This window comes from Colossoma macropomum, unplaced genomic scaffold (genome assembly GCF_904425465.1).
Source record: "Colossoma macropomum unplaced genomic scaffold, Colossoma_macropomum, whole genome shotgun sequence".
NCBI lineage: Eukaryota > Metazoa > Chordata > Actinopteri > Characiformes > Serrasalmidae > Colossoma > Colossoma macropomum.
The window spans coordinates 2,792,509-2,805,408 of NW_023494800.1; the positions used below are offsets into that span (position 1 = coordinate 2,792,509).

At 39.3% G+C, this 12,900-nt stretch overlaps 1 protein-coding gene across 1 annotated transcript; it reads right to left on the reverse strand.

Annotated features, from left to right (window-relative positions):
* Positions 1-2,181: 2,181 nt before the first annotated feature.
* On the reverse strand, positions 2,182-12,433 carry LOC118819949 (microfibrillar-associated protein 3-like). Its single transcript, XM_036587981.1, has 5 exons — positions 12,332-12,433; positions 12,049-12,216; positions 10,307-10,481; positions 6,516-6,880; positions 2,182-4,905 (listed from the first exon to the last, which is right to left on the reverse strand). The coding sequence occupies exons 2-5, from the start codon at positions 12,109-12,111 to the stop codon at positions 4,600-4,602; spliced, it is 909 nt and encodes a 302-aa protein (XP_036443874.1). The 5' UTR covers positions 12,112-12,216; positions 12,332-12,433; the 3' UTR covers positions 2,182-4,599.
* Positions 12,434-12,900: the final 467 nt, after the last annotated feature.

Here is a 12,900-nt window from a genome sequence, read left to right on the forward strand (position 1 = left end):
TTTAGCAGCAGTTTGAAAAGATGCGGTGACGCTTCACAGGACTCGGAGGAAGCTTGTGTTAGCCTTTGCCCTCCTAGCCTCCTAGTGCTGGTGGTATTCTGTGATTAAGGGAGTCCCAACCACTAAAATAGAGAGAAAATTGGGGAAAAAATCCCAAAGAATACTAAAAAAAAAAGGGCACCCAGAGAAATCTCAGTGCCAAAAACCACAACCTAATGCCCATGTGTCCAACACAAGGCCCGCAGGCCAGATCCGGCCCATGGCTCTGTCCAAACCGACCCTCAAAGTTATTTAGATTTTCTATTAAAATTAGCCCATTTCACAATCAGTAGCACTACAGTCCCCAGCATGCACTGCAACATAATTTGCTCTGACACACTACTCCTGATAACAATGTATGGGACAGCAGTTTTTTACCCAGTTGCACACGTCATATTACCAAAAACAGCTGTGTTTTAGTTGCAGTTCAACCAACATAAACACTATAAACACTATAAACACTATAAACACTCAGACGTTTAAAGAGATTTAACAGTTATCTGTAGTTAATGTAGCCCAAATATATCAAGTATTCACATGTAATATTTGAAGGTTCACTACAAGTGGCTTTATTTTGCTGTTGACATATTGGTGTATTAAAATAGAAACGCTCTCTGGCCCTCGGATTTGTTGAGATTTTTCATTAAGGCCCTTTTAGTGGTCGAGTTTGACATGCTTGACCTAAGGCCCATGACTTTCAACTGGTCAGACAGCACTGAATTAAAACCATCATGTTTCTGGGATGGAGATCACCACATGGGCTCAGGAATACTACGATAAACCACTGTCAATAAACACCATCCATTACTGCATCCACTAACGCACATTAAGACTAAACTATGCACAGTGGAAGTCACATATCAGCAATGTCCAGAAACACCGCTGACTTCTCTGGGCTCAAGCTCATCTGAAATGGACTGAAGCTCAGTGGAAACATGTATTGTGGTCTGACGAGTCAAACTTTTAGATTGTTTATGGAAATAATGGACCTTTTGTTCTCCGGGGCAAAGTAGTAAGAACCATCAAGATTGTTACCAGCATAAAGTTCAAAATCCAGCATGTGTCATGGTGTAAGGGGGTGTTAGTGGTTGACTTGCACATCTGTGAAAGCACCATTAAAACTGAACACATTTTAGAGCAACACATGCTGCCTTTTAGAGACGTTCAAGATTATTGCAAAATGACAACACCAAAAAACATCCTGCATGTGGCTGCGTAATGAGACAGTGCGGGTGCTAGACTGTCCTGCCCGTCTCCTACTGAGAACATGCGGTGCATTATGAAGTGCAAAATATGACAACGAAGGCCGTGTATGGTCACGCAGATGAAGACTATATAACTGAAGAATGGCACAAAATATCTGCTTTCAAAACTGGATCGGTTTGTGTCTTCAGTTCCCAGCACTGTTAATAGTAAATGTGGTGTAAAAGAGTGGTAAATAAGCTTCTGTCCCATTTGGAACATGTTGTAGGATCAAATCAAATCAAATCAAATTTATTTGTATAGCGCTTTTTACAACTGATGTTGTCACAAAGCAGCTTCACAGAAATCCGTTTAGAACAAAGTTTTAACATGAAATGTAAATCCTCCAGGTGAGCAAGCCAGGGGCGACAGTGGCAAGGAAAAACTCCCTCAGAGCTGAGGAAGAAACCTTGGGAGGAACCAAGGCTCGCAAGGGGGGACCCAACCTTCTCTGGTCAAACTACCTACAAAATTATTATACTACTAATATTAATAGTAGTAGTAGTAGTAATAGTTAGGAGGTAGTAATAGTTAGGAGACTTCAGTGTAGAGTGGGCAGCCAGTCCAAGGCAGGTGGCGGTGACTGGGTTGTGGGTAACTGGTCTGAAGCGGGTAGCCGGAGAGCTCTACAAACAATCATCCAGCAGTGTCCGGCCGGACAGGTGGGCAGTCGTTTTCTCGGAAGGTCATATTTGGAATGAGCATATATTAATGAAAAAGGTTTATAAGGAAAAACATGATATATAATTTACTAACCACTGCTTTCTGTTTTTATTGGCCTTTCACATGCTGTGTTAGAGGGTGATACCCCCAGATGGAGGATTTCGGTTTTACGTGGGCTTCGTGGTTCAGGTCTGTGTGGGTGGGCCGGCGCTTACTAACGTGATTACTCCAAACAGGTGCAAGACGTGATTTTATTAAACAAGAGGACATAAACAAATAAACAAAACACTGAACAAAGGGAAAGAAAACGCAATAAAATATACACTATTTACAAGGGAGTTTGAGTAACAGCTGCGAGGCTGACTCACGCTGACTCGAGCTACACGGGCGGCTAAAAGTGAGTACAGGTGAGACTTCTCTCTGAATGGCTGACCCGGAGCTCTTGTACTCTAAGCTCTGCCCCAGCCTACACCAAACCCCAACCCTGGGGTGCATAACTAAAACACACACAGCACATACTATACAGTGACAACATACACCTGGTTGCAACCCATGACAGTCTTAACGATAAGTATATACAAACATTACTTATAAAGATCTCGATCCCTCTAACATATTTCCTTCTTTACAAGACCCGCATGAGATTGGACCCCCCTCCCTTCGTCAGTGGATCCGTCCGACTGGGATAAGAGGAGCCTGCTAGTGTGCCCTGACTAGTGTACTTAGATGTACCCGGTTTTCCCCTGTGGCTCAAATGTTTGCTGAGCAAACAGCCTCTCCTATAAGCACTTCGGTACTGACTGTCTCCTGTGGGGTCTGAATGCTGTATGGTGTTATTATTTATTGTTATTGTTAATGTGTTTATTCTCCGGGGAAACGATGCAAGTAATAATTTCACTGCACTGTTCAGGCCACAAAACTTGACATCTGTTTAACGCAGCACTTCCACCAGACTATTATTAGAACATCTGCCATCTAGTGGAGACCCTGCATTACTGCATCTGTCACTTCAAGTTACTGCAGTACTTCCTGTGTGTACAGAGGAAACACTGCTCAGTTTGGGTTTTTGATTTTTACACACAACCAAATCACTTTAATCATCAAATCATAGCAATTATATCTTGTAGGATTGACATCCCAGTGTTTTAACAGGCAAAAAAAGAGAAGGACATTTTTAGCAACAGAGAAAAACAAACAATAAACAATCAGTAATCAGTAAAACCTTGGACATGTCATTCAGGCAGGTCAAAGGTCATGAACAGCTTCAACCAGGGGTCTCAATCTCAAATTACCTGGGGGCCACTAGCCAGGTGGTCTTTACATGTGCCCCACATTTTTTCATGTATGAATTTTAACTATATAAAAGATGCACTTATTTAAATGCATCTTAGTCAGTGTTTATTAGCGATTCTTCTGTCACCTCAGACCACAGCTGCTACTACTATTAGTACCACTTCCAATAATAATAATTAATGATAATAATAATAATAATAATAAGAGTAATGATACTTTATCATTACTATTATTAGTAATAGTAGGATTAGCAGTACATAGAGTTTTAACTATTTTACTGTTCAATTAAATCAGGAAAGCTTACATTTAACAGTCAAATTATAAGGGACTCTTATTTTGGAACCACTGGTGTTCCCGCTAGATGCGAGTGAGGTTAGTGAGTGCATTTTAATGCACTTAATAATCCGATAACTGCAGAAAATCAGATTTTGTCAGTAATCTGATCAACACATTTACATGCACTTGAGTAATCAGATAATGGGGAAACTCCAGGTCTACATGAGTCAGACAGTAATCAGATTTCTGCTTTACAACCAGCCAATAAACTCACAGAAGACGAGACACAAACACAACGTAAAAGTCAAGCTTCATGCTGTGGCTTTAAAAAAAAAAAAAAATCATCGCGCCACTTTTACCTGAAAATATGAACAGACATCATCTAGAAGATGAAGAATATTTAAGTCCTTCATTTCGTCAAGCATGTATTTGGTTTCAGCGTCGCTCCTAAAGTGTTTTGCTGCGCCTCGTACTGCTGTCTGTTTTCGCACATGCTCAGTCTGCTTTTAATATCGTAATCATCAGTCTGAGCTGATTTTATAGACCTTATGTTGGGTATTCACACACAGTGTCTTATCAGTGAAGCTAATCTACCCACCAGATGAAAATATTTATATGCAGAAAATAAAAAAAAAGATTTGCAAGCTGGAAATAAGGATAAATTGTAAATACATGATGGGTCGTATGAAGCTGAGACCCCTGGTTTACACCCACTTCATTTACAACTGATGTTCAGCTGTTCAGCTACACATCCTATTACCTGTTACGATTTAATTACTCATAAATACTTAAATTTGATTACTTGTTACTTGAACATTTACCATATTCAACAGTGATCAAGTTCAAACCAGGAAACAACATTTCAAGTAGGGACTAAATCATTAAAAGGAGCAGCTGAACCAAATAGGCTAATGTGGCTAACAGTGAATGGAAGTCAGTAGCCGCCAATTAGCATGTTGTCATCATGCGTCACGCTAACAGGTGGCTGTTTGTTTTCATTTATTGTTATCAGCGTTAGCTTTTTTGACTGAACTGTTCCTGTAATTAGCTATAGCCATGGTAAACGTTAGCTTTATCTACGCTAATCTAGAGCATAGGCACTGTAACTTCAGTCTCTTCACTGTGTCCAGTGGGATGGTCAGTGTCTGATAAATGGTGGACAGAAACTTTAACATCCAGGCTGGCCTTACAGAGTGACTCTCTCTCCGCTGATTCACTCTGCTGAACTGATGCCAAGTTCTCTTCAATGGCCGCCTGACCCCCACCCTCTGCCGGATGGTCCAACACGTCGTCCACTATCGTCCTGCAGTTTAGGATGAGTGGGGGCAGCGGAATGCTTCTGGCCAGATCTTCCATATGCCTGGCAAACTCCATCGTCTTAAACTGCGTCACCTGCAGGAACCCGAAGTGTTTTAATGTTTGTATTACAATTATGAGCTTATTAAAGTCAAGTCTGTCCTATTCTTTCATATTGTGTATATATACACACATTATAATTAAAACATATGTTAATAAATTTTATTATTTTATATACATTAATAGCATAATTATAGAATTATCTATTGATAATAATTTTTGATTTAATAACTATTTTTGAAATAAGAGACTTTCTGGATTTTTTTTAATTGGATACTGATTTATCAATATTTTACTACAATTAAAATTTTTATTTTTTAAATTTTATTTATTTCTTTACTTTAATTTGATATTAATCTTACTGGTTTTTGATTTTATTGTAATAATCAGAGTGTCAGCGCTGGCTAAAGTGGTCAGTGTCTTACTGGTTCCTTCAGATTGCGTAAAAGTCTCTCTTCGGGTGCAGTTTGATTTGAGTGCAACGTTCGATACAATTTATCATGATATTTAATGGACATGCTTGGAAAAACAGTTGTTCTTCAAAGTTCTTGCCTGTCTTACTTAACAGACTCCCAATTAGGAGTGCAATTTGGTGTCCCACAAGGCTCTGTTTTAGGCCCCTTATTGTTCTTTCTATTTACAGTCCCTTGTACACATAATCCATAATCACATTGGGCCATATTCACCAACCGTTCTTAAGAAGGAATTTCTTCTTACAGATTTCACGAAGATTCTGACTCACCAGTGTTTTTTATTTGGGATTTGTTCTTAGATAAGAACAGAATCTACACTCACTCAAGAACACAAAGGTGAGAACAGTTCTGCGCTTTAAGAACACGTCATGAATCTGACGTAGACTTTTCTTTGACCTTCCTCAAGAACACATTGAAGAACAAACCTAGGAAGATACTGGAGAATGAGGCCCAATGTTGCCGTTACCTTTTATGCTGATTACACATAATGGCCGTATTAAAGATATAAAAGCCTGGATGAGCAGGACGTCCTCGTGCTCAGCTTTGGTAAAACAGAAGTGTTTCTGTTGGTTCTCTGAGAACAAAGTTGCAGATTTTATCCTTGACCTTAATGTTTCTCAGTGTAACCAAAAGCTATCTTGCTGTAACACTGCTAGTTTAGCATGCTTCATTTTAATGGAAGTGCATTCTGGATGTTAATTTGAATAGATTTTCACTCTATTAATAATATTAATTCCATTAAAGTCATGTTGGACATTAATTATAATATATCTTTATTTTGAATGTAAATTTTATTGGTAATATTAATGTAATAATATATTAAAATGTCTATATTTTTTTAATAATCTACAGCTTCTTTCTATGGACATTTACATTTTCTTAAAGTACTATAAGAATAGTTGAAAATAAATAAATAAATAAATCAATAAATGAATAAATGTGGCATGTTATTTTGAATTTAATACATTCTTGTTCCTAAAATTCATGAAATATCAATTAAAACATGTAAAAATATGTTTTGTTGTCTAACTTCTAACTTCCTGCACTGCACTGTACTTAACAAAACGTATAAATGTGACAAGTTATTCAACTTTGTGAACAGTAGTGTATGTACCTGCACTCTAATGTCCCCTTGATGGAATAATAAAGTTTAATATTGGCCCTGACACTGACCTTGGCCAGCTCCAGAGTCTTGGCGGACGTGACGATGGGGATGCGTTTGGCGATTTCGAACGCCTTCTGCAGTTTCTCGGCTCCTTCCACGCGGAAGAAGTCGTTGAGGGCGCGCTCGGTTTTGCGCAGGTGGGTGCTGACCATGCAGACGCGGGTGATGTTGAGGATCATGGTGATGGTGAAGGTCACCAGGCAGATGATGACGTAGTAGAGCCCCAGGCCGCTGTGAGTGTAGCTCACCCTCAGAGACACAGTGTAGTTCGAGACGCCGGCTGAGCTCCACGCCACGCAGGTGTATCTCCCACGATCCTCGAAGGAAACTGAGCTGATGTTCAGCCTGTCTTTCCCCAGCATCCACCTACCACCTGCACGGTGAAGAAGAAGGACAGCGGACAGTCAGTGGAGGACAAGAGTTTCTTACCACCTTCATATCAGAGCTGTACGTAAACGTGTTAAACAGGTGGCTCTAATGCTCAAGTGTCATTGCACAAATTAAAATACTGCACCAATCTAAAAAACTATTCATTATATATATATATATATATATATATATATATATATATATATATATATATATATATATAAAAATTCTTTTAGTGCATTCTAAAAAAGGATATAGACTAAAGATGGCAAAGGCAGTAGGAACAGAAGGGGGCGCCTTACCTTCTGAATCCAGGGACCTCTTTGGGATGCCTTATTTTTTGCCATGTGAACAATATAAGCCTAAATCATTGCTGGCTTTTCATAAAACAGTCCAGCATATTTGATTAGTAGCTTTCAGTTAAGGCTCTACATAATAAGTGACATAAGCCAAGGGCCCTGTGGCCACCAGGGGGCCCCCTAACAACTTCTGTGTTATTACTGTACCATCACATTGTCTAAGATGCTCTAATGAGTCACATCTACCAGAGATGTGATAAATGAAGAGACTGGTCACTGACTGGAATATGAACGGGAACGCTCATAACGCTCAACGTCAGATTATCGGGAAAGTACTGCTCTTCAATAAAATGAGCCAATCATCTTGCTGGTTAAGCCACCAGTGGTGAAAGCCCCCCTCTTTTGGAAGTATGTGCACGCACAGTAGCCAGAATAAGCTGAAAATCGCATTTGTTATGTGTTATTGGAGACAAATGGTACATTTGGATTTCAAATTTGTTTTTGAAACGTTGAGTTTTGGTTTAGTCTCGGTTTTGTAGGTCTCTCCCCAGTCAAAGGAATACGAGTCTGGTTTTATATAACTGGAATTATAAAATGGTCCTAAAATCTGATTTGAAGCCGTTGTAAAACACACTCAAATGACCACCTCACAACAACTGCATTGTGTATCACTACACCACAGCATGGAAAAAACCCTTGTGCTGCTAATGGAATAAGCTTTGACTCTCATGCTGCTCACATGGAGCACCGAGTGTACTGATGAAGTGAGAACCCATTTTTTGTTTAAACTGAGGGGCTGACAACTTATGTTCTTAACTAGAACCAGGCTGGTCAGCTACCTAACCTAAACGAGAGCAAACATGCTAAACAACCCCAACATTAATATAACAGGCTTGAATTAAAGTACTCACGATATGATTCACTGAAAAACGTGTCCATGTTTCAGTCAGAAGTCACGTCAAACCCAGGCTGAACCCCAAACGGCTCTGAACTCCCTAAACAGTGTTCTAGCTATGAAAGTTTAGAAATTCTAGCCTCTACAGCCAAACAGTGCATCATTTATCGAGTGTGGATGTGTCCCAAATGACTATTTCGTATCTGTATTTTGCTCTGTTTGACTGCAGGATCCAGTATTTAAATAGTGCACTATGTAGGGAGCAGGGAGCGATTTGAGATTCAGCCCCAGCGTGAGAAGAAGGGGGTCGCTGGATTGGTGCTAAATAAGACTCGCGGTTAGCAATTTGGTGACCAAAATGTACTTATAAAGTGAAGCTTTTTGTATTAAACAGTGCTGTGTTATCATATCAGATGGCACATTATAAGCACACAGTTCAGTCTGTTGCTGGTGTGTGCCGGTCTGGGATGAGCATGTGCAGCAAAACAACCTCTGAATGAAATACAGGATCTCAGTGTAAAGTGGCGCTTGTGTCTTATTCCACCCGTTTTAGATCTGAAACTCAGGGGCTTTAATGAATTCAGCACCGGTTAATCACCACATTTGAGTGAATGAGCTCCTCAGTATTGACTCCTCTGATGTAATTTCTTGATTTTTCTCTATTATGTGGAATGAGAAACACATTTCTTACTGTTGTTTGCATGGTTAAATCATCATTCCAGCCCCAGTGAGGGCTGCATGCTTTTTTCAGCAGCAGAGCACCCAAAAAATGCAACTGACAATTTGTGTCTCTTGTAAGAATTGCACATTTATTTAGCCAGCCGAGCTGCCAGCAAATGATGCGGGTGAATTCTTCATATCTAACCATGGAAGGTGGACAAAGGTGTTTACAATGCATTTCACATATTAACTGCTACAGAGCATCAAACCACATGTTGTCAATCATGGAATATCCACTAAAATATGGAATTTAATCCATTTGTATTCTATTTTTTCAGTTACCTCAGAATAAAGTCGGTCACACCAGTGACTTCAGCTAAAAGCTTCATATGAAATCATGAGCTGAATGAGAAAATCTCTGATAACTGAAAGACACAGTGGACTCACCATGAGCTTTTCTTCATAGATCCTCAGAAAACAGGTAAAAGGAAGTCGAGTGATGTCATCAGTGTGACTTTTATTTCAAAATAAGAGATTTTTTGTTACGCGGTAACACCAGTGACACGACTCCCGGGGACAACTTTCGTTATAAATTTCATAACATTTATTTGGCATTTGTTTTCTTTATGTTATTTAATGTATATATTCCATAGTCATGTATAGATTATTGTAGTTAAAATAGCAGAAAAATGTTTTTTACTTTAAAATATGGCCTCAGCCTTCACACATGACTGTGAGGACGAGCTCTTCTGTGGTGCTTGGAATTCTTGATAATTGATTTATAAACCAATATTGCTAAATTGAGGCTCAAGAAGGTGTAATTGTTCAAATAACTTATTGTTGTATTTTACAATGTAAATAAATTGTAACCCTAACATGTTTTTCAAGTGTAATATATCTGCAAACGCTAGGGACACAAAAATGGACGTTTCTGTAGAATGACCCAATAATAATATGTTCATAACAGTGGTTTAGATTTATACTGAAAATATTTCTAGTACATTTGGGACCAGTTTCCCAGACCTAGATTAAGCCTGAGCCTATACTAAAATAAAATTGTTCTCACTTCATTTGAATAGTCCACTATAGTCCCCTATTGATTATCTACAGATGTTACAGTTGTTAATAAACTGCCCGTTGAAACTCTAAACAGTGGTGGGGTTAGGGTTAGGATTTGGACCAGGGTGAGGGTTGGGTTTAGGTTTTGGGTCGAGGTTAAGGTCAGGGTTAGGATTAGAGTTAAAGAAAATGATGGTCAATTTAGTAGATATTTAGTTAAATGTAATTTGAAAGTAAATTAAGTATCTACAAAGCATCTAAAGTGCACTATACAAATAAAGTGTTAGCAAATCTCAATGGTGATTCACCACAGGCACTGCAATAGATTAGAACTAGGCATAATCCATGTCCATGAAACTGGGCCCTTAAAGGGGAATTCCACCCAAAGTCCAAAATGTCTGCATAAGTAAATGGTTAAGGATTTCTTCAGCTGTACTCCTTTTGACACTATCAACGGCTTCTGACTGCAGAGCAAAGTTCTCCTGCATGTGAAAGAGGAATGAAGCAGTTATCTCACCTGACCCTTCTCCGCCCAGAACATGTCCTCTGGAGTTGTACCACATGATGCGGTCAGGAGCTCCGCTCACATTACACGGGATCACCACACTGCTGCCCTCCTGCACTGTAATGTCCAGCAGAGCCGGCAGACCGGACAGCTCTTCAGGCTTCATCTCAGACACCTCAGCGTAGGCCTGGACCACAAAACCATGACAAAAACTATCAACATCCAACTACTTTTTTATTGATGAAGCATATCTGAGGTGTTTTTGATTAAATGATTATACCATTCTGTTCTTCAGGTCAGTTTTAGCAGAGCTCTCTACATTTTTACCTCTGGTCACCCACAGAGCAGGTACTATTTGGGTGGTGGATCATTCTCAGCACTGCAGTAACACTGACGTGGTGGTGGTGTGTTAGTGTGTGTTGTGCTGGTGCTAGTGGATCAGACACAGCAGTGCTGCTGGAGTTTTTAAACACCTCAGTGTCACTGCTGGACTGAGAATAGTCCACCAACCAAAAATATCCAGCCAACAGTGTCTTGTGGGCAGCGTCCTGTGGGCAGCGCCCTGTGGGCAGCGTCCTGTGACCACTGATGAAGGACTACAGAATGACCAACACAAACTGTGCAGCAGCAGATGAGCTATCGCCTCTGACTTTACATCTACAAGGTGGACTGACAAGGTAGGAGTGTCTAATAGAATGGACAGTGAATGGACACAGTGTTTAAAAACTCCAGCAGCACTGCTGTGTCTGATCCACTCGTACCAGCACAACACACACTAACACACCACCACCACGTCAGTGTTACTGCAGTGCTGAGAATGATCCACCACCCTAATAGTACCTGCTCTGTGGGGGTCCATGGGGGTCCTGACCACTGAAGAACAGGGTAACAAAGTATACAGAGAAACAGATGGACTATATATATATATATATATGTGTGTGTGTGTGTGTATGTATATATATATATATATATATATATGATTGAACATTCCATTTTGTCACTACCAACACAATTTTAACACAACTGACCAAATGTTTCAAATTGACTGTTTCGGTGACAATTTTTGCTCATTTTGAGCAGAACTCAAAAATGTTCGCCAGTACATGGCCAGCAAACACCGCTTTGATCAGCTGTTCACACATAAAATCATCATATTTTTCAATACAACACTAAAAAGTGGACTTTATTGTACAAAATATGTGTTTCGAAAGTGACAATTTTAACATTTTACACTGATTTTCAGACTTTGGGACACATTTACTTCAAAACAATGGGATCTTACTGCTCACCATGTGGCCATGAGGGACAGGGATGCAAAAATGGAGGAGTGGCTAAAATAAAACTTCACCCACAGACTAAAAATCTTTCAACTTTAAAAGAAATCAAAAGCTTTAAAAAAAAAACAAAAAAAAAACAAAAACAAAACAAAAACAAAAAATGTAAGTCTTATTTTTAGAAGTGTAAATTTAGGAACAGACGCCTCCTAAGAGGAAGTGTAATTATGCTGATTGTGTATATATTATATATATATTGTGTATATATTGTGTATATATTTATCTTATTAGTATCTCTATTAATGTCTTGAGTTTAAAGAGATCAGAACAGAATCCTTGTAAATATCTAACGGGCTGAATCCTTCATTATTTGTTAACTAGTTTTTTTTACTGTTTACTAATTCGGTATAATGTGGCTTAAACTGTGGCTTTATATAAAGTAACTGCGGAGAGATTTTTGATGATGCTGCCCAGCCGTACCTGACCGATGGTGTGGACAGAGATCATGAAGGCCCAGACTTTGAGATAGATGAGCCCCATCATTCTGAAGAGCTGTAAAGGCACGTCTGTCTGTCTGTCTGTCCACTCTCTGATGAGCCTGCGGTCACTTTCACGATGACATGCTCTCTGTTTGTTTCCTCTGCAGCCCTGAAAACAAAAAACAGTCCAACGCTGTGACCCAGTTCAGCTCCAAAACAGCCAGAATGAGTTTACAGAGTAAATAAAACAGCCTTTAAATAAGGACTGAACACAAACTCTCCACCTGAGACGCCGTCACAGCAGGAACTTCCTCGTTCAGGAATTCTGTTCCAGTCAGACCTGCTCCACAGACACAGCTGGTTTCCCTACCTGTATTCAGACAGGCCCCGCCCACCCGCTTCAGGACTGGCTAAGAGCTCGGACTCACACAGTCCACCCTCACCTGAATACAGGTGGAAAAAAAGCCAGCAAGAGCCAGAGTAGGTCAAAGGTCAGTCTGTCAGAAATGACCTTTATCTTTAGTTGACGGCTGAAACGTGTTTTCTTTTCACTTGTTGACGTGGAATGTTTTATTATTTTTACGAAGAGTGCTGAATGAGTCAACGTCAGCAAATAATAATAATAATAATAATAATAATAATAATAATAATTAACAGACATAAACCTCTTTATAGCACAAAGAAAAAGCAGGCCTGACACAGAAATAGATTAGTGGTCCCAAGAAAAAAAAGTATTATTATTATTATTATTATTTGTTATTATTATTATTATTATTATTATTATTATTATTATTATTATTATTATTATTTGTTTTTTTGTTGTTGTTGTCGTTATGTGTCCAAAAAGTTAAAA

What these genes read in the sequence shown, in the direction of transcription:
- LOC118819949 (XM_036587981.1), bottom strand. Translation starts at nt 12,111, where the DNA reads ATGATGGGGCTCATCTATCTCAAAGTCTGGGCCTTCATGATCTCTGTC. An exon ending in TCTGGGCGGAGAAGGGTCAG is followed by an intron (nt 6,881 to 10,306) that starts GTGAGATAACTG and finishes TTCACCGTGCAG; the next exon opens with GTGGTAGGTGGATGCTGGGG. An exon ending in AGACTCTGGAGCTGGCCAAG is followed by an intron (nt 4,906 to 6,515) that starts GTCAGTGTCAGG and finishes GGGTTCCTGCAG; the next exon opens with GTGACGCAGTTTAAGACGAT.